Source organism: Lipophrys pholis (genome assembly GCF_963383615.2).
Source record: "Lipophrys pholis genome assembly, chromosome: 22".
Taxonomy (NCBI): domain Eukaryota; kingdom Metazoa; phylum Chordata; class Actinopteri; order Blenniiformes; family Blenniidae; genus Lipophrys; species Lipophrys pholis.
Window position 1 is genome coordinate 1,553,748 of NC_137644.1, and position 21,507 is coordinate 1,575,254.

Consider the following 21,507-nt stretch of genomic DNA (forward strand, 5'->3'; position numbering starts at 1 on the left):
GCGTGCAGCTCGACACTGTTCCTGGTAATAAATGGGGTCTCCCTTTGTAAAGTGGGGTGAAGGTCCAGGGCTGTACCATCAGGCCTACACACAGATGTGTGTGTAGTCAGAGCACACAAACATTCCCACAGAAAATCTGGAATTTATCAAATAAAAGAGCCGTGAGAGGTATTTGAGATGTACAGAAGTTCCACCGCTCATCTTACAGGGTTTGGCAAATCATGGAATCCGTTTTTCTGCTGATCTGTGGATTTCCACCAAGTTGAAATTCAATTTTGGGGAAGTAGGGCTGAATCGATTCCTCAAGTAATCCGATCGATTCACTTTTTAAAATTCATCGAGGCCTTCTTTAATTCACTACTATGCATTATACATAAAATACAATCCAATACATACTCGGCACGCTCATTTCCAAAAATGTGAACATTCATTCCAGATCTAATTGTTGTTCTCGTACAAATCATAGTTTAAAGTTTAAAGTGAGTAGAAATTGCTAAACCAAAACAACAACGGTCAGCTTCAGGGCAGCCTGCGGCCCCCAACACTCCCAGAACTTTCAGCTCTTTACGCCCTCTATTGGAGACCAGAAGAACTGCAGCCATCCCAGGGCACGTCCAGCTCCTGTCCACCCTGAGAGCTTTGGTCAGTGGCACATTGCAGCACGAGGTACCAGACAGGTGGAGGAGGATCAGGCTGACAGTGGTGGATGTCATCATTTTCCTGGCCTCAGCCTACGTCCAGTTTCCTTACAGCCGTCACCAACAAAACAAGATCAAACGGGGATTTCTCACCATGGACTGCATCCACATCACAATCACAGCACCGTCACTAAACTAATATAGTTACGTCAATAAAAAGAGTTTCATTCAGTCAAAGTTCAACGAATTTACAAATTGAATTAAAAGTTGTGGCAAGAATCACTTATTGTGCAGAACAGCTGCCATGAGGAACATATATATTCACTTGCTTTATAAAGAGACTTGTTGTTGCCATATATAATGAATCTGAAGGTAAATATATAATCCCAGTAGTGCAGGAGCGTGGTAACTAAAAACATGGAGGATTTGTCAACACTGATGACTTACTGGTCCACATACACATGAATACAGCTTTCTTTGTACTTAAACACATTTTACATTTCGTTAGTAGAACAGATAAATGAGTCCCCGGTTCTGTGTGATGCAGCACGGAGCTCTGTGTTCTGATGGGAGACCTCCAGACCAGAATCTGCTCCCTGGAGTGAGCAGGCAGTGTCTTTCATTCTCTGCAGGGCAGTGTGCAAGAAGCACGAGCTGACACAGTTTGAGCTGGAGGTGGCGTCCCAGGACCTCGTCTCCAAGAAGCAGCAACGTGAGGAGCTGGCCACAGGGGTACCCCACACTCACCGTACACACCAGGTCCACTAAGACCCCAGAAAAACCAAAACTATCTATGAACCACTGCACACCCCAGATCCACAAGGACCCCCCAACACTTGAAAAACCATCACACTCCCCGTGCACACCGAGTGCACAAAGACAGCAGGAAGGTTTGGTTTGGTTTGGTAGTAATCTCTTAATCTGTGGTTGTGGGCCGCCTGCGGTTCCGTCTCCTCCTCAGATAGTGCGGACCTTCTCCTTCAAAGGAATGACCACCAAGCTGTTTGGACAGGAGGCCCCTGAGCAGAGGGAGGCCCGGCTGAAGCTGCTGGAGGAGCTGATCTCTGAGGGAGAAGACACGGTCAAGGACAAGACCGCAGAGGTCCAGTGAGTGTCTTCACCGGACAACCCAGTGTGGACACCGGCTGAAAGTTAAAGTGTGTGTCCTGAGGTGTGTGTTTCCTGCAGGGAGCACGTGGAGAAGTCCTGGGTGGACATGCAGCGCTTCAAGGAGCAGAAGGACAAAGACCTGCGGGAGGCGCTCGTCAACTACGCTGTCATGCAGATCAGCTTGTGCAAGAAGGTACGAACGAAGAATGTCTGTAGGACCAGAACCACAAAGACACTGGCTCGCAAAAGTATTGATAGCTCTTGGGCCCCGTTTCCACCACAACGAATTCGAGTGTATCTGCAAAACCTTCTTCACTTTTGGGGGGTCCGTTTACACGGCACCAGTGTTCTGATGCACTGTATCCACAAAGTTTTTAATCCGGCTCTCAAGGTGGAAAGATTCTTTCACGGTGCAAATCCCTCCTGCAGAGACTGATGGAGGCTACAGAGCCTGTTACTGCTCATCTCCCCCCCCCCCCCTCCTGCTCATCCAGTTGTAAACAAACATGGCGGCCGCGTAGTGGTACGACCCGTAGTGGTACGACCCGTAGTGGTACGACCCGTAGTGGTACGACCCGTGGCGGTACGACCCGTGGCGGTACGACCCGTGGCGGTACGACCCGTAGTGGTACGACCCGTAGCGGTACGACCCGTAGTGTTACGACCCGTGGTGGTACGACCCGTAGTGGTATGACCCGCGGTCCATATTCTAGTTTTATGGTCCAGATCAGTAGTTTAATAGTTGAGACTCTCCCTGATATCATCCGGTTCCTCATCAGTCCACTAGGATGTCAGGTTCTCTCCATTTTCTTCACCTTTATAGTGTTTTGTTCTCTGCACACGTCTGTGTAGTTTCATTACAAAATCAAGCAACAGCGCCCTCCAGTGGCCCGGCAGACTAACTACATCGTTGTCTCTGTGTCGGCTGCTGCAGTGGAAACACACCCACTTTTTTTAGCGGATTAGGTGTTGTCATGTGAAACATTGTCGTGTAAACGGGGCCTTATACTTTTCCAGACTCTGTCACATTAAAACCACCAAATGTAAATATATTTTACTAGGATGTTATATGAGACCAATGCAACATAAAGTGGAAGGAAATGATACTGGGTTTTCAAATGTATTTACAAATAAAACACTGAAGAGTCTTCCAACCCTTTTACTCTGGACACCCTAATAATCCAGGTCAACCCAGGCCAGGTTTACGTGTACCCGGGTATTTACCAAAAGGTGATATTTCTCTGCCTTTGGGCCTTGCATGTACACAAACACAGCTGCTAGTCACCACAAACCACCACTCCTGAAAACTCTGGCCACAGTGGAGATTTTGAAAACCTCTCTGATGCTTTGCAGTGGAACTGTGTCCCGAGGGAACTTCAGCCTGGTTTTCACTTCAGTGTGGCATCACGTGCAAATTCTAATTTCTATGCTCAACATTTGCAAGATGCTTTGCATAATCTCTGACGTGTTTATAGTACAAAGCATCCCACTGAGCAAAAAGTCCAGAACACGTCCAGAAGACGTCGTCTCTATACGTCCAGAAGACGTCGTCTCTATACGTCCAGAAGACGTCCTCAGACGAGCCAGAATAGAAGGTTTTTTGATAGACGTCTTCTTGGACGTTGTATTACCGTCTTGTCTGGACGTCATATGAAAATACGTTTCAAAAGAAAAAGGACGGGTCAGCAGGCTCACACACTGAGCACGACCAATTCCATACATGTTTTTGGAACGTGGGAGGAAAGACATGTAAACACCAGTAAATACCACAAACACCTCCAGCTGGATTATTCTGACTAATATTCCATAAACAATGGTTTATACCTTTAGAATCAATACGTAGTTCTCCAGTCTGTGATTTAGTTTCGTGAACGGCTCTACTCGCTCTCCTATTGTCAGTACTCTCCAGGAATTCTGAAGTCTTGCTGGATATATATTGACAGATTGACGCATCAGAAAGTAACGATGAATGAAGACAGCAGGTAAACTGCTGTTGTCCAGGATTGAGATTAAAGAGCAATAAGGTTGGAGAGTGATCTGAAAGGAATATATTGTGTTTGGAGGCCGTCCCAACAGATATCAATTTAGAATCAATTAAAGAATAATCTATTCTTTAAATAAAAACACGGAGGGCATTTTATCTCTATGATGTCCCAACCTCCAAATACCCAGGAGATCCATGGAAAACATGAAGTCCTTTAAAACTGTGGAGGAAGTCGATGATGGATTTGACTGGGAGGACCTGTCCAAACGACTGTCCAGCACACAGCTAAAATCACCAGCAACTATAAAATGTGTGTCACAAAGATCAGGCAGCAAGTTGAATATCTTGTGAATAAAAAGCTGAGTCATCAAAATTGAACCACACACATTAAGGAGCATGACATGAAAGTAAATGGAGCCAATTACCAATAGTGTGTGTGTGTGTGTGTGTGTGTGTGTGTGTGTGTGTGTGTGTGTGTGTGTGTGTGTGTGTGTGTGTGTGTGTGTGTGTGTGTGTGTGTGTGTGTGTGTGTAGGGAATACAAGTGTGGAGCAACGCCAAGGAGTGTTTCCTCAAGATGTGAAGCGTCACACCAGGTTTCTCCTGAAAATCAAAATGGATGAGTGGAGACGGGAGGAGCTCAGCTCAACTTCTTCACTGGACAGAAAAACTTCATGAAAGTGCTGAAGTCCCAGAGTCGTCATTGAACGCACTTTTAAAAACCTGATCTGCACTTTGTTTTTCCTTCTTTTGTAACTAAAGAGCAGCTTTGGTTTTTTTATCCATCATGTCTCAGATGCAGTTTGTTCCTTTTGGAGCCTTTTGTTTCCTGGATGTGAAATTTCATCCTCTTTAGTAAAACCATTGATTCGTCATGAACTTTTCTAACTTTGTAGGTGGCGCTGTGGAGCCATTTCACTTCGTCCATGTCTGAAACCAATGAAATGTGTACGTTTTAAACTGGCCTGGTTTATATAGCAGATTGGGTGAGATTGTAAACATGTTCAGTCCCTCAAAGGCAATGTAACACCTCAAGAACCACCACACACACACACACACACACACACACACACACACACACACACACACACACACACACACACACACACACACACACACACACACACACACACACACACACACACACACACACCCTGGAACACACACCCACCATATTCACAGGATGTCAGAACTCCTCACCAACCATCTCAGATTTATGGCTGGAAGCATAAAACAAGACATTTAGCCATCAGGTGGCGCCATCACTATCAAAACATAACTCCATATGGACGTGTTCAAGGACGGACCTGACTGGTTTATTTTATTTTAACATACAGTTCTAAACATGTTCATGCCCCCAAAAAGACATTAAATCAGGTGTGAAATAATGATATTAATTCCTTCAGTTACAGTAGAGTCGATGCACACCAGATTAACAATAAGAATATATACTAATATAAACTGAAATTAATATTAATTTATGAATAAATGACTTTTGTATATGATTGCATTCTGTTTGTAATTTTATTGAACTGATGAAATATTTATTGAAAAAAGAGACATTTTCTATTTATAAATAAACTCTTTGGATTGAACCCATGTAATTTGTGTTATTTATATACTTTTGAAAGCTTGCCAGTTTGGGATTATGTTTTCAATCTGTAATGTTACAACTTAATTTGGAAATAACCGACTGCTTTTTAGTTTGTTGAAATAAAAACGTGTGAGTTGAACTTACTTTACTGTTTTATGTTTATTTGTGGCTTTGCAATCCGTACAAAACAGAGGACAACCCTACCAAGGTATAAATAAACACCCTGCCATGCTATTGCTCTAGTGGAGCAGTAAATATCCCTCTGGTAGAGGAGCATGGTAGAGGAGCATGGTAGAGGAGCATGGTACAGGAGCATGGTAGAGGGGCATGGTAGAGGAGCATGGCAGAGGAGCATGGTACAGGAGCATGGTAGAGGAGCATGGTACAGGAGCATGGTAGAGGAGCATGGTACAGGAGCATGGTAGAGGGGCATGGTAGAGGAGCATGGTACAGGAGCATGGTAGAGGGGCATGGTAGAGGAGCATGGCAGAGGAGCATGGTACAGGAGCATGGTAGAGGAGCATGGTACAGGAGCATGGTAGAGGAGCATGGTAGAGGAGCATGGTACAGGAGCATGGTAGAGGGGCATGGTAGAGGAGCATGGCAGAGGAGCATGGTACAGGAGCATGGTAGAGGAGCATGGTACAGGAGCATGGTAGAGGAGCATGGTACAGGAGCATGGTACAGGAGCATGGTAGAGGAGCATGGTAGAGGGGCATGGTAGAGGAGCATGGTACAGGAGCATGGTAGAGGAGCATGGTACAGGAGCATGGTAGAGGAGCATGGTACAGGAGCATGGTAGAGGAGCATGGTAGAGGAGCATGGTAGTAGAGGAGCATGGTACAGGAGCATGGTAGAGGAGCATGGTACAGGAGCATGGTAGAGGAGCATGGTAGAGGCACGTTTCTTCTGGAGCGCTCGTTGTTTTTAACTCCATTCTAATGAACCATTTTTGGATAACATTAGTTTTTATTTGTATTTTGCTCGACCACGCCACCCAGGTCGGCCAAAACTAGTGAAAATACGGCGCCCAAGACTCCGGTCGCTGCTGTTAGCTACACGGAGATATTAGCTTTGCTCGCCAAGCGCAGGACTACTCTACTACAGATGTGGAAACATCAGGTTTTAATGAAGTAAACAGAAAACCTGATGGAGTTCAGAAGAAAGGAGAGAGCCATGACAAGCACCAGGAGTCACTGGAGGACGATGCAGAGTCCCTCCTTAGTGTCTCGCTGAAGTAGCGGGAAGCTAGAGGTCAGTAACAAGACGCTGAATGCTAGCTTACGGACATGGAGGGGAGAAACGGGCGGGACAAGGTGCTGCTTGGTCTCCCAGAGGGGATTAAGACCCCCAGCCGTCCCTTCTCACAGCTGTTCCAGGACTTTTTTGGGCAGGACACTTTCCCTGGACCACCGGACCTGGACCACCGGACCTGGACCACGCACATCCTAGCATGATGCGACCAGCCGCTGCGACCAGCCGCTGCGACCGCGACAGCGACCAGCCGCTGCGACCGCGACCGCGACAGCGGCCAGCCGCTGCGACCACGACCGCGACCGCGACCAGCCGCCGCGACTGCGACCAGCCGCTGCGCGCTATCATCTGTTTCCCCCCGAACCAGAAGAAAGAAGGAGCGATCCGAGAGGATGCTGCACATGTTTGAACTTCTGAGTTGGTTTTATGGATTCTACTACAACTATTGTTACCTGGAAGGTTAAAGGCCTGAACTACTCTTATAGAAGGAAAAAGGTTCTCACACATTTGGAACGTTTGGGTGCTGGAAGAGCATTTATTCCAGAAACACGTCTTAAGACTTCTGATTCTGCCCCTTTAAAATGTGGACGTGTGGAGCAGCTTTTTCACTCAACCTTTCAAGGTAAGGTTCGAGGTGTGGCAGTATTGATCCATACAAATGTTTCCTTCACTCCTTCCTCAGTTTTCACTGATTCTAATGGTCGATATGTTATATTAAAATAATAAAATAAGGTATTTTAGCCAATATATATGTCCCAAACTGTGATGATCCACTAATGCTTACCCATCTGCCCTGTTTAAAGCCGGGGTACACAACATCTGAATCCACCTCTCATGTACTCATTTCTCTCCACGTATGGGATCTCAGATATTTGGTACTTTTTACACTCACAAGACAGAAAGTCTTCCTTTTTATCAAATCCTCATCAGACCTATAGAACAATTGATAACAATATTCTGATAATAAATGAACCACAAATGTTCAGTCGTGTGATTATCAATCTATAGTAATACCAGATCAATCACCACTTTTATTAAAACTAAACATACCTGAAATGATCTCGCCCAGACGACCTTGAGATTTAACTTCTGTTAAGTGATGAAAATATTATTAATTTGATTTCTGACCAAATGTCCCTGCTTTAGAATTCAACTTGTTGTCAGACGTCTCCATCTCGTCTGTGTGGGGGGCTTTTAAGGCTTAGGGGTCAGGTGATCTCCTTTATGGCCAATAAGAAAAGAAAGTCTTTCTACTCAGGGGGATCTGGAAAGACAAATACTGATTTGGATACCAGGAACCCTCACACCCCTCTCAGGATCTGTCTGAAGAGCATTTAAAGATGGTGATGAGTATGACGTGCTGACTTCACATTCTACAGATTATTTATTGTAAAAACGGAGTAACGTGTATGAGCATGGAGACACGACAGGTGAGGCTCTGGTAAGACCGTTGAAAGGTGTGAGAGCGAAACAAATAATTCATGGTTTGATTTCCCAAGATGGCAAATCTGTTGGAGATCAACACAGAATGAATGAAGCCTTCCATTGTCTCTATTATAAGTTTTACAGCGCTGATAACACCACGAACTCATCTTCTCTCTGATTCCTTTAGAACATTCCAGCTTCATGTCCAGACGATGTCTCCGCCCTTAATGCACCTTTACTACAGCAGGGGATCTCAGCGTCAATAGAACCATTCCAATCTGTCAGATTACCAGGACCAGACAGTCGGCTGCTTCAGCTTTACGCTGCGTTGTCTGAAAAACAAACCCATTTTTTCCATGTATGCAGATTGTCTAGACAGAGGTGTTCTTCCCAACAGTTGAAACCAGGCCTGTATCACTCTGCCCTCTGACAAGGAGAAGAAGCCATTAGAATGTGGGTCTAACAGGCCAGTCTCACTTTTGAACTGTGACCCGTCGTCTGGAGGAAGAGCTGCCTCACAGATGTCCTGATCAGAACAACGTCTTTAAAGACAGACATTCCTTTTTTGGTTTTTGCCGTTGATAGAATGTAATATACAATCTGAGGCAAACCGACTCTGAATTCCGTCTCTCCATGGATGTAAAGAAGGAATTTCATAGAGTTGGGATTACCTATTTGAGACTCTGCATAAATACTGCAGTCGGCAGGGCTGTAGTACTCGAGTCCGGACTCGAGACGTTTTTTTGTCGACTCAGACTTGTCTCGGACTCCTTGGTATTTGACTCAGACTTGTCTCGGACTCCTTGGTATTTGACTCAGACTTGTCTCGGACTCCTTGGTATTTGACTCGGACTTGTCTTGGACTCCTTGGTATTTGTCTCGGACTTGTCTCGGACTCCTTGGTATTTGTCTCGGACTTGTCTCGGACTCCTTGGTATTTGACTCGGACTTGTCTCGGTCTCGGCCATTGGACTCGCAAAATATTTTAATCGTCTCGACCGAGTCCAACTCTGTTTTTATTCCCAGAAACTAACGTCCTTCAAAAGAAACTTGAAATAAAGTTTTTCATCTTATCAAAATAGACTGGCATTGACATTGGCCACCCGGTAACCATGCCGACTGGGCAGCCAGGCATCTGATTGGTTAACCTGACTGCGAGCGGTAAATCCACCTAATGCCATTGTGAAAAACAAGCAGCAGGCGCAGAAGAAAGAAAAGTAGAAGATGCGGTTTTAATTATTATTTAAATGATACTGAATAAATATAATATATTTAAATACCCTAATATCTAAATAACCCAGGAGTGTCTTACTGTGGACACATTTCGTGAATTGAATGGAGTAGTGGTTTTTCGAAGCTCTCCTGAACGCAGCAGTTGCCTTCACGGACTGCCCTAGCGGTGAACTAAACGCAGTCTCCTGTTTTCCGAGACTCTCCTGAACGCAGCAGCTGCCTTCACGGACTGTCATGGCGGCTCCCTTGAAGGGGGTTTGGTGCTGGAGAAAGTAGTCGCTGCCATATTCCGCTTTCCCCCGCACACAGAGCAGCTGAAGCCGGCTGAGGTGGTGTCTAGGAGCGGGCATCTACCATGGGGACCGTCCATGCTAAGGTACACCGTGCTTCCAGCGGGCGAGCCGCCGGTCTTTGAGGCGTTTTGAGGGCCGTGACCTCCCTCTCCTCTCCGGGCAGAGCCGCAGCTCTCTGCTCGGCGTGTGGACTCCGTGTACCCGCAGAGTCCCCCTCCTTAAAGAAGCCCCTTAAACGCAAACTGCCACCATGTCTCCCCAAGTGCTGCAGAAATATCTCTGATTAAAACATTTAAGTATTTTTAGCTTTAATTAACCTCAGTGTGAATTGTGGCAGATTGACTTGAACGCATAATTTATAATGGATTCTTAATACTTTCAAACTGAAGAACACCATTTTCATTCGTCTCAAAACTGTTTAAATAAATATATTGTGATGTTCCTCTTAGGTAATTGCATTAGTGTTTCGGAAATGTTCCCATTTAGCTGATACTGATCATAATAATCAATTTTTGAGTTTAACTTCTGGTCCTCACGTTCTGCAGGTGAAGTGACTTTCAATGACTGTCGGACATCAGACACTCCCCCTGATGCCCCGCCCACCTTTTCTGCCTTTCTGCCCCCAGCAGCTGCCCTATAAAGCTACCACACATTGTTGGGCTCAATTATAAGACTAACTCTGACTTCCATAAATTATGACCGGTGGAAAGAGTGTATTTATCTTTTAACGTTAACAACTTTCCTACTTATGATATTAATGTGTTGTCCACCGTCGTAATGTGACATGGTGCAATGGGACATGACCTTCATATAGTTTTCTTTTGTTTTAGTCATCAAATTATTATTTGAAAAGGTGTAGTGGAAAATCATTTACCAATCGAACTTGTTGAGGTTCTGTAAAAAGAAAAGAAAGATAAGTGCAGTTTCAACTCTTTTAACAATGAAAAATACTGTCAAATCTTCAGCATGCACATTTTTACCAACTCCTGCATGTGGTGTTGTTTTTCTGTTCATGATACTTCATGGAAAATGTCACGATGCAGCTCTTATGTATCGTCTTGTTTTTCATATTGTCTTGTTTCGGTTACTTTCACTAAAAACACAAAATCCTTTTAGAGGAAAAGTCCAGTCAAAGTCATCCACACAAAATAATCTGAGGCCAGATTATTCTGTATGTGTTCATAGTTCTGATGCCTTCAGTGAGAATCTACAATGTAAAAACACTGAGTGCAGGCGTGTCTAAAGCTTTGACTGGTTGTTTTTATACATACATTGATAGAAATGGTGCATGCTGGTTTTGAAGCTGTTTTCTGGCCCCGGTGCAGAGTCTGGATCCTCTCCCGATGCACGGCCGGGATTTGGGCATGCATCCGGACGACCTGATGGAGCCTCCAGAGCAGGAGCACGAGTCCAAGCAGGAGATCCTGGAAAACAAAGATGTGAGTCCAAAGCAGCGTTTAGCCAGAGAATGAAATGGTCGTTGTTGATGAACGGAGAGGAAGTGAACTGTGTTTGATCGCAGGTGGTCGTCCAGCATGTCAACATTCAGGGTCTGGGGCGGACCAAAGAAGACCTGCTTGGCTATGAGATCTCTGAAGTGTTCCACGCCAGAAACCTGATTGACGTAGGTGTTTCCCCACCGTGCAGGGCTGCATGTGGTTCAGTCTGAATCAATGGAGTTCTGTTTCAGGTGATGAAGAGAGCGCACATGGCCAGACAGAGGCTGCTCCGCCTCGGCATTTTCAAGGAGGTGGAGGTCCTCATTGACACGTCTGAAGGTCAGTGCAGCCGCGAGACCACCGGGCCCACCACACCCTGGGTGGGCACAGAGATTAGATCACTTATTCAAAGGTAGACCAGTTGGTTTTTCCATTAATCTTTCTTACCATTAGTGCGTAGTTACATCAGTTAGTGGGAGGAAGATGCTCTATAATCTGGATGTTAGTGAAGAAAGATGCTCTATAATCTGGATGTTAGAGAACTCGTTCATGAACTCATAACAGAGATAGAAAAGGAAGCTCACCTTCCATTGAGACTGTTAATCGGAACCTTAAAAATTAATTGACTGGCGGATTATAGCCGTTAGAGAATAATCAGTAATCTGGCAAAAGTTGGTCAGTTGGAGCCGATGTTACCGAGGGTTGCAGCCACTCTCATTTTGAGCTCTCATGGCCCCGCCCCTTCCTGCTCTCATGGCGCCGCCCCTTCCTGCTCTCGTGGGCCAGAACTGGGACTCCAGAGGTTCTGTCCAGATGACTAAGCAGTAAGATGACTAAGCAGTAAGATGACTAAGCAGTAAGATGACTAAGCAAATGCAAACATATTTATATATTACATTTTCCTGCATGAATTCTATTTATTAGCACTAAAACATTTGGATTTGTGGGTGTTTGTGTATTATTGTGTATTATTGTGTATTATTGTGTATTATTGTGCTGCCTTTTCCCCTCCAGCTAAACTAAAATGAGTTTGACGCCGCTGCCTTAAATCCTACATCAGCATTTATTTCTATTAGTTTTTATGTCTTAATTCATGTTGACTTTACATGATTATTTTATATCCAAGAGGTTTACTGCCTTTTTGCACATATTCTTGATTTATTTTATGTTCTTATTGTTGATATGTTGCTTCTTTCACACAATTTCTGATAAAAGTATCTGAAAATAGTGAAATGTTCTCCCTTCAATTTATACCTTACTAACAAGTGTTTGGTACTACCGTATAGTTCGTAATAGAAGAGCACCGCAGAATAGAAGAGCTCCCCCTTGTTCAAAGATGTGGAGCGCTTGAAGAAAGCACAAACCTCACTACTTGATCAAATGGGGTACTTTCCAGTGGGTGGAAAAAGGCAGAAACATTAAATACAATTTTTTTCAAATTTTTTATTCTTAACACCGCTCCGCCTCAGGCTGGGCGAGCAGTCGCCCCGTTGACCTTACACTCGCTATCTTGGGATCTATTGGGAACTAAACGATATAACAAAGCCATCAAAAGCAGGTATTTAGACTGAAAAAGTACAAATTGAATCGGTCGATATATTGGTTATCAGAATCGGTATCGGGCCCCAAAGAAATCTATGTCAGTCCAGCCTTAACTGTTAATACCCCACAGCTCCTGTGGATGCATGCTAATGCTCATGCTACGTCCCACAAACAGCGCTATGGCCATCGGGTTCGTCAAAGCCTTCACACTGTTCATGACTGAGCGAGACAAAGTGAAATAATCGTTTTTGCAGACGGTTGGAGCTGAATCAGCGCCAGTTTGATGTGATTATGCAATAATAAAACAGCGTGTGCCATCCAGTCAGGAAGAACCAAGGTGCTGAAGGGAACAGAACTCTCACTCCCGCTGTATTCCTGAAGACCGTGTTGAGTATTTGCTTTCCAGCGTGGGTCTGAGCGTGTATCCAGGGATTTTCCAGTGTCACTCAGATAAACCACGTCATGTCGTACTGCATTTCTATTGGTCTGTTTAAGCTGACGTGATGGCAGCTGCTGCTCTGACTCTCCAAACATCAGACACAGTCCCACAGTGGGTTGAGCATACGACCAAGTTCTCAGCCGTCCTACAATCAGACACAAAGCCCGACCGGTTGGAGTCGTGTCCTGGGATTTTAACAACGATTCTCCCACAATCTGATTTTTTGTCTCAGACGGCCGAAAATGGAAAAGCTGTTTGTTGGAGCGTTTAGGCAAATTCATTCATAGATCCCCGTTCAGACACGAAGCAATTCACAGTACAAAGAAAGCAATACGTGGAATCAATGCAATTAGGAATCTGCACACTCACACAAACCCTTTTCCATCGAGGCTTTCCTGCGTCATGACTCTACCCAGCCTCTGCTCCCACTGTCCTGGACACAGTCCAGGTTAGGTTAAGATTAACTCTCGAGCTGCTCTTCTCTGGATATCTTAAACCTTGGTTCCACTGCGCGGTACGACCAGCACGATTATGTAAAGCGTCCCCAGACCCCAGTCTGTTGTGTGGTTCCACCACCGAGAATCTGATTGAAATGTAGGCGGGGTTGTGAACGGCCGCATAGTGCTGCAGGTATGTGACGTCATCATGTCACAGTAAACGCAGGACCAGCGTGGGACGCGTCAATCTGAGTCTTCTAACACCGACTGGAGGGTTTACTGCAGATGAGCTGGTTCAATAGTGCAGCTTGTCCAGAGTGACGATCGTCACGACCAATCAGCAGGCGGCCGCGTTGTAGCTCCTCCTCATGGAACCCGGACCGATGTGCTCGGTACCTCAAGGGAGGGGTTGGAAGAAGCTGTAACCATTGGGTAGGGTACTCTCAGTACTATACATAACTTCTATCAGTGGAAACACACTTTGGCATGGTACAGGAAGAAACGGGGCTTCAGCTCCAAGTAATGTAAAAGCTGAAGCTGGCTGTGTCGGGCAGCGAGCAGGACCGAGACACTTTCACTGGCTGAGTAGTCCTCCATCGTTCAGACCTTTCACCCAGTGTCCATGGACGGAAGATAAGATTCTTCATTTGTCACGGCAGAGGGCAACCTGAAGGCGTAAACCAGAAGAAGAAATGACCAGAGTCTGAAACTATGTCCTTTTTCAGGTGCAGACGCTCTGCCCAATGGACTGGACGTCACCTTCGAGGTGACGGAGATCAAGAGGCTGACAGGAAGCTACAACACCATGGTTGGAAACAATGAAGGCAGCATGGTGAGCGATGGGTGTGTCACATGACCTGGTGGACGCCGGAGCGCCTCGATGAGCTCCGAGCTGAGTGGTTCTCTGTTTCACGTCTCGTCCTGTCAGGTCCTCGGCCTGAAGCTGCCCAACATGTTGGGTCGGGCGGAGAAGCTCACCTTCCAGTTCTCCTACGGGACCAAGGAGACGTCCTACGGCCTGTCCTTCTTCAAGCCTCAGCCAGGACACTTTGAACGCAAGTATGGACGCAGGGTCGACTTCAATCTGTGAGGGACACGGCTGAGAAGTTACAGCAGCAGAAGTACCAGATTCTAGTTTTACTAGTCCGGATCTCGATTCTCAAGAGGATCTGAAGTTCAGTCTTTCGTTTTTAGTCGACTTCTTTTTATGATTTGAAGACTTCATCATCGTATGGAAGGAAGACTATTTCAAAATGCCAAAGGCTTGAATATAGTGAGCTGGGCCTCGTTTATAAAACATTATAGGATAAACTAAAACTCTACATGAGCCCAACAGCTAAAAATGGCTTGTGCTGAAAAGTAATCCCATTTATAGAACTGAAATATGCACTTTTCAAATATTGCAGTTGAACTGTTGTCATCTGTTCTGATGAAATAGAACCACGCTTTATATGTATATATATATATATATATATATATATATATAATGTTTGAAGGTTGAGAATCTCACAATCATCAGGCTGTTCCTAGGGAATCATTTATTTTCAGTTTTAATTAGAACTGATGAGTCCAGTGAAAATGAAACTTTTAAATTGCTTAAGAAGGATTAGGAAGAAGCAGAAGCTTAATTAATCTCTCCACTCAGTCGGCTTCCATCCTGTTTTTTTCTTAAAATTTTTAGTTAATCTGAAACTTTCGTAAACTTAAATAGCCACAAAGCAAAGAAAGCAACCAGCAAGTAAATAAACAGAATGTAAAAATAAAAAGCACCGAGTCCATGTTCCATATTTCAGTAGACTTCCACCTCATAAACCCACTTTATTGGTGTAATGGAGGAACTTTCATCAGTCAAATGAAAACAGTCAAAGTTTCTCATCTGGTTTCTCTTTTAATGACTTCTTTTAAAAAGCCTCTTTAGAATTGAGTTTGACCTCCTTCTTATACAATAACCAGCTCACTTCTTCCTCTCTCACTAAAGTGTGTCTGAGGGTTTCTTCAGGACCTGGTTCTGAAGAGAGGCTGTGATGGGCTCATTTGTTTGTCTGAATCCGCCTCTCTTCAGAAGCATGGCGGGTTTCCAGGAGATACACAGGATGACTTGTGTTCTGTTTCAGCCTCACTCTCAACCTGTACAAGGTGACGGGGCAGTTCCCATGGAGCTCCCTGAAGGAGACGGACAGGGGCGCGTCAGCCGAGCTCAACGTAAGGTCCAGCTGCACCCCGCCGCCGCAGTCCTGTCTAAATGTGAGCTGTGAAGCTCGTTCTGCTCGTTCTGCTCGTTGATGCTCGCTCTGCCGCGTGGCGTCCTCCCTGCAGTTCCCGCTGGGCTTCACCAACCACACGCTGAAGTGGGAGGGGGTGTGGCGGGAGCTGGGCTGTCTGGCTCGCAGCGCGTCCTTCGCCGTGCGAGAGGAGAGCGGACACTCGCTGAAGTCGGCGCTCTCGGTACCGCCCACTTCGATTCTCCTCCAGATGTTTATTATTTTTCTCTTTCAATGCAGTGTTAGTGTGAGAATGTTGACTGTGGTTGGTTTGCAGCACACCATGTCCATCGACTCGAGGAATTCTGCCATTTTCCCCAGCAGAGGTGCCTTACTGCGCATTAACCAGGTAAACACACCTGATGAAGCTGCTCTCTGAGGGTCTGCTTCAGCTCCTTCCACGTCTCGTTCAGTCGCCATTGCTCTCAATCTTTCCAGATTCATCTGAAACAGGAAGTGTGAGCTGCTGTTGGTCACATTGAATTTATTAGCTGTCGGATTATTTTTTGGGGAAAAATTTTCATTTTTTGAATCGGTACTTCCAAAAACTTTCACTTAAAGGGCTTCAAAACAAACATCAACTTTATATTCTGATCCAAACTTTGCGACAGAAGTCCACTCATCCAATTTGCATGTTGTGACGTCACAAGTCAGCGGCCATATTGGATTACACATATTTCAATTGAGGTGAACTTTAAACATGTAAAATAATAACCTAGAAATCCGGGTCGCTCCATCTAGTCTGACCTGAACCTCGGATTCTCCAAAGAGCCAGAAGACATTGAGTCTCCTCGTCGCTCTATTGGTGTTTGTTCACGTCCGTCTTGCTTTAGTCCGGAGCCCCAGAGTGGACATAGAGGAAATAATAATAATAATAATAATAATAATAATAAAATGAATGAGTTTGCGTCTTATTTTTCACCATTCCAACATTCCATAGTGACTTTCTGCTCCTTTCACTTTATTTCTGGACGTGTCTGAATCAAAAGCTTCAACATGGAGGAATGGAGGTGTAGAATGATAGAACGCTGCTCTACAGCCGTTTCCATGGTAACCTAGGTAACCACTCTGATTAAAGTTCTCTTTCACATGAAGCCATTAAAAGGCTCATTTTAGCTCTAAAAACTCCAAGTTTCATTTACAGTAGTTTGTAGTTTGTTTAGTAGTTCCTGAGGAACCAGAAGTCTGGCTTCATTAAAAAGAAGTTCTGTGGAGCGTCTCATAGCAGAGCGCCCCCTGCTGCCTCATGAGGACCTCAGCCTGCCATCAGAAGGTGATACAAGACCTGGAGGTGGAGTTAGTCACTATGATGTTATGATGAAAAGCCTAAAAAAAAGAACAATTGAAAACTGCTTCTAATTATAGATCCGACGCAGCTGACTGACAGGAGGAGCTCTGGAGCATCTCGAGAGCCGCGGCTCCACAGATTAAATAATCCTGTTCCCTCGTATTATTAACTTGAGGGAGTGATTTATTATATCGTTCCCACATGTTGTTATTTTTTTTCTATAGCCACTCCGGGGCTCCGTGCTCACTGTAGATTTCAGAAAGCTGGTTCAGTGTCTCCTCCGCCTCGTAGGTAGTGATACCTCCAGAGATAACTCCGCCCCCACGAGCACCTGGTTCTTTTGGGTGGAAAAGCCCTCTGAGGTGTTCCTGCTGTGTTTGTCCTGCAGGAGCTTGCTGGTTACACCGGAGGAGACGCCAGCTTCCTGAAGGAGGACTTGGAGCTGCAGTTCAACAGACGCCTCTTCTGGGACTTTGTAAGCCTCAGACACATCTGAAGATTTCTTTTACTTTTAGTTAGTTTTTTTGATTTCTTCCCTCCTGCAGTAACTTTACTGACCACCAGGAGGCCACATGTTTGAAATGAGATGAAACATTGTGAAGGTCTCCTCAGGTCCTGTCTGCCTCTCTGTGGGGGGGGGTGCTTTATCCAATCAAAGGCCAGCCGTCCTGCATCGCTGACAGGTACAATCCACATCCAATCCCGTTCATCCACAGGTGGGATTTCATGCCCATCTTCTTTGACTGAGCGGGTTCTTGTGTGCAGGTTCTACCTCGGAGGTCCCACCAGTGTACGAGGATTTGGGATGTACAGCATCGGTCCACAGAGTGAAGGTAGAACAACATGTTCACATAATCCCAGTGAGATTGGAAACGTCAAAATATTTCTTATTTAGACACATTTCAAAGCTTTACCTCTAGAAAAGTGCTTAATTTATGTTCCGTGTCATCGTGTCTAGATATGGTCGCCGACTCATGATGAGGAGGCTGGGATCAAATTACAAGCTCTGCCACCATAAATCAGTGACTTAATGTGTTTAATCCAACAAAATAATCAGTGGAAAATGAATTAGTTTTTGTATCACTTTGTTTAAGACAAAAGTTAAGTTATGATCATGGAGAGTTGACATGATTATTATTTTGTAAATGTTTTTAAGGTTTTCTTGCAAATATCAGACTTTCCAATGTCACATTTCCTTTTTAGGACATTTCTTTCTCGTTAGGTTGAAGGCTAATTAAGTGTTGGAGTCCACATAAGATGTAGAGCATACGAAATGACGTGGGTCCCTGTATGAGATGATATGGGTCCCTGTACCAGACGATGTGGGTCCCTGTACGGGACGAGACGATGTGGGTCCCTGTATGAGATGATGTGGGTCCCTGTATGAGACGATGTGGGTCCCTGTACGGGACGAGACGATGTGGGTCCCTGTATGAGACGATGTGGGTCCCTGTACGGGACGAGACGATGTGGGTCCCTGTATGAGACGATGTGGGTCCCTGTATGAGACGATGTGGGTCCCTGTACGGGACGAGACGATGTGGGTCCCTGTATGAGATGATATGGGTCCCTGTATGAGATGATATGGGTCCCTGTACGGGACGATATGGGTCCCTGTATGAGACGATGTGGGTCCCTGTACGGGACGAGACGATGTGGGTCCCTGTATGAGACGATGTGGGTCCCTGTACGGGACGAGACGATGTGGGTCCCTGTACGGGACGAGACGATGTGGGTCCCTGTATGACATGATATGGGTCCCTGTACGGGACGAGACGATGTGAGACGATGTGGGTCCCTGTATGACATGATATGGGTCCCTGTAGGGGACGAGACGATGTGAGACGATGTGGGTCCCTGGATAGGACAAGACGATGTGGGTCCCTGTCCGGGTCCGCTGGCCTCTGTTTGTCCCGCCTCTGTTTGTCCCGCCTCTGTTGACCCAAATTAGCCATATTCAGCTCGTGAAAGCAGCGTCGTCCTCCAGCGATCAGGACGAGGTTTTGACGGTGCCGTTTTGTTTTTCAGGGGACTACTTGGGAGGAGAGGCATACTGGGCAGGGGGGCTGCACCTCTACACCCCCCTGCCCTTCAGGCCGGGCCGTGGGGGCTTTGGAGACCTCTTCAGAACGCACTTCTTCCTCAACGCGGGGAACCTCTGCAACCTGAACTACGGTAGCTGGGATTTCTGCATGTTCAATGGCCGTCCGGACGAAAAGCAGAACTCCCGCTCATTAATACGTTCTGACTAGATACTGCAGTCGCTGGTGACTAACCATTAGCCATTAGCTGGCTAAAGCAGCGGGATTTCTGCTTTCAGTCTGGACCAATCAGTAAGCAGTGCTTCTTCTTTGTCATGCTTCTCTTCCTTTGGTCAGTGCCCGTGTTGGGAGATAGCACCCCGGACAAGCAGCGGCTGTAATTGTGTGAAAACAAAGACTGACCAGAGGAGAAGTAAATAAGAAACACGGCTCATTGATTGGTCCGGACTGAAAGTGGAGGTCCCACCGCTTTAGCCAGTGGTGGCTAGGCTAATTAGCTTGTCGCTAAGAGGAAGCCACAAACAACTGTGGTATAAAGTCTTCAGACCAGATATCAATGAGAGTCTTCCTCACTACCTCTTCCTCACTACTCCACGTCTGCCCCCCAAGATATTTTCCAACTTTTTCTTTCCTCTTCTGCTTCTTCTGATTCGTGTGGTTAGCTTTTGTTTGTTTACTACCCAGAATGCATTTCACACTACCTCACGTCCTCGCCCCCTGCCCGCGAGAGAGACCGTGTTTAAACGAACTGAGACCGAGCTTTTCAAGGGGACCAGGGATCTCTTGTGAGCTCCTGTTCACAGTTAGTGGGTGTGTTCACGTCGCCCAAAAATGTTTTTTCCCCGAAGAGAACTCCGGTCCGGATCAAATGGGGTAATGTGAACACGCCCTTAGGAATAAGCTGGCTTGAGACTTGGTCCTGAAGGCCTGAACCCCGGCGTATCTGCCGGTCCTAGGGAGGGTCCGGGTCTCCTGACCTCGCTGTGTGTCTGTGTGCAGGTGAGGGTCCCCGAGCCCACCTGCAGAAACTGGCTGAGAGCATCCGCTGGTCATACGGAGCGGGCATCATGCTGCGGCTGGGAAACATTGCCAGGCTGGAACTAAACTACTGCGTCCCCATGGGGGTCCAGAGCGGAGACAGGTAGGACCTCCAGCAGCGTACGCAGGGACAGGTTTCAAGCTAACAACAACCGGTACAAGCATAGCGGAGCTACGTCGACGAGCCAAGCTAGGTAGCATAGGGGTGCTGCCTCAATGGGCTGAGCTAGGTAGCATAAGGTAGCTACGTTGACAAGCTCAGCTAAGTAGCATATGGGAGATGTGTCTTTAAGCTAAGCTAGGTAGCATAAGGTAGCTACATTGACAAGCTAAGCTAGGTAGCATAAGGTAGCTATGTTGACAAGCTAAGCTAAGTAGCATAAGGGGGAGATGTGTCTTTAAGCTAAGCTAGGTAGCATAAGTTAGCTACATTGACAAGCTAAGCTAGGTAGCCGAGGGGAGCTGTGTCTTTTAGCTAAGCTAGGTAGCATAAGGTAGCTACATTGACAAGCTAAGCTAATTAGCATAGGGTTTCTATATTTATTGGGATAATTATTTTAGTTTGGAGTTTCAAGCAGTGCTCCATCCAGAACCTGAAATATGTTGTAAATCCAAACATTTTCACTGAGTTTGTTTCCATGAAAACGTGTGTCAGAATGTCATTAAAACTGAAAAGTGTGAAAGCAGAGCCGCTCTTCTTTCAGGATATGCGACGGGGTGCAGTTTGGAGCAGGGATCCGTTTCCTGTGACCGCACGGCAATCCTCCCCCCGACCCCCGACCCCCGCCAGCCCCCCGGGTCGATCCAGAGGCTCCGACGTGAAGAAGGGAGAGTGTACTTGTGTGTAACTTGTTGTAGAGCGTGTAACACTGTAGCATGAGTCCTTTGTCCTGGGAACACGTGCCTGATCTCCCATCATTTCTTTTGTACGCACCAGTGTCACAGTAAAATTCGGAATATTTGAATCGGCACTTTATCTGATTTCACTTGTTTTCCACTTTGTCAGAGACGTAGGGCATGTTCCCTCCGTTTGTTTTCGCCTTGCAGAGCAGCTTTTTGCCCCGGAGCACGTTGTTGTTCTGGTGTTGATGATTTGAATGAAGCCATCATCTCTTCAACCCGAGCAACATCCCCCATCACCGGACCTCCTGGAGCTCTCCTGGAGCTCTCCTGGAGCCCTCCTGGAGCTCTCCTGGAGCTCTCCTGGAGCCCTCCTGGAGCCCTCCTGGAGCTCTCCAGGAGCCCTCCTGGAGCCCTCCTGGAGCTCCTCCTCCTCCTGATGATGTTTCACTAATAAATCAAAGCTGTTCCCCTCAGATTTCCTTCCTCTTCTTTGGCCTCCAACATTCTTCCAGCTGTATATTCAGATATTTTGACTTTTTACCTTAACCTCTTCACAAAATACTTCAAATTAAAAAACAAAACAAAAAAAACATGGTGATAAGTTGCAACGCTACAACTTGTACGGTGCATTCAGGAAGAATTCAACCC

The 21,507-nt window shown here is 46.0% G+C and overlaps 2 protein-coding genes across 4 annotated transcripts in view; both read left to right on the forward strand.

The window, feature by feature from the left end:
* Positions 1–4,681, forward strand: part of LOC308127452 (sorting nexin-4-like) — an 11,313-nt gene extending 6,632 nt beyond the window's left edge. Inside the window, exons 11-14 of one of the 2 annotated variants that reach the window (XM_080492506.1) lie at positions 1,271–1,370; positions 1,600–1,745; positions 1,827–1,941; positions 4,267–4,681. In XM_080492506.1, the coding sequence (XP_080348632.1) occupies positions 1,271–1,370; positions 1,600–1,745; positions 1,827–1,941; positions 4,267–4,314 (409 nt within the window). In that variant the 3' untranslated portion in view covers positions 4,315–4,681. The remainder of the gene's footprint in view (positions 1–1,270; positions 1,371–1,599; positions 1,746–1,826; positions 1,942–4,266) is intronic. The other variant, XM_080492507.1, reaches the window with a different exon arrangement.
* A 4,774-nt stretch (positions 4,682–9,455) lies between these two features.
* On the forward strand, positions 9,456–21,333 carry samm50l (sorting and assembly machinery component 50 homolog, like). Of its 2 annotated transcripts, XR_013936495.1 has the most exons (16): positions 9,456–9,613; positions 10,856–10,969; positions 11,053–11,154; positions 11,221–11,308; positions 14,113–14,219; positions 14,316–14,446; positions 15,502–15,589; positions 15,704–15,832; positions 15,926–15,997; positions 17,325–17,411; positions 17,549–17,619; positions 17,702–17,769; positions 18,965–19,111; positions 19,978–20,119; positions 20,721–21,213; positions 21,256–21,333. XR_013936495.1 is itself a non-coding variant. In XM_080492285.1 (15 exons), exons 1-15 carry the CDS (start codon positions 9,593–9,595, stop codon positions 20,764–20,766), a joined length of 1,413 nt encoding a protein of 470 aa, XP_080348411.1. In that variant the 5' UTR covers positions 9,456–9,592; the 3' UTR covers positions 20,767–21,333. The 2 variants fall into 2 exon arrangements, 1 of the variants encoding a protein (XP_080348411.1); XM_080492285.1 differs by having other exon boundaries at positions 20,721–21,333.
* The last annotated feature ends 174 nt before the right edge of the window (positions 21,334–21,507 follow it).

Excerpts from the sequence above, each read along its gene's own strand:
- samm50l (XM_080492285.1), top strand. The coding sequence starts at position 9,593 with ATGGGGACCGTCCATGCTAAG. Across the intron at positions 14,220-14,315 it reads GAAACAATGAAGGCAGCATG|GTCCTCGGCCTGAAGCTGCC; the intron begins GTGAGCGATGGG and ends TCGTCCTGTCAG. Across the intron at positions 20,120-20,720 it reads GGGGTCCAGAGCGGAGACAG|GATATGCGACGGGGTGCAGT; the intron begins GTAGGACCTCCA and ends CTCTTCTTTCAG.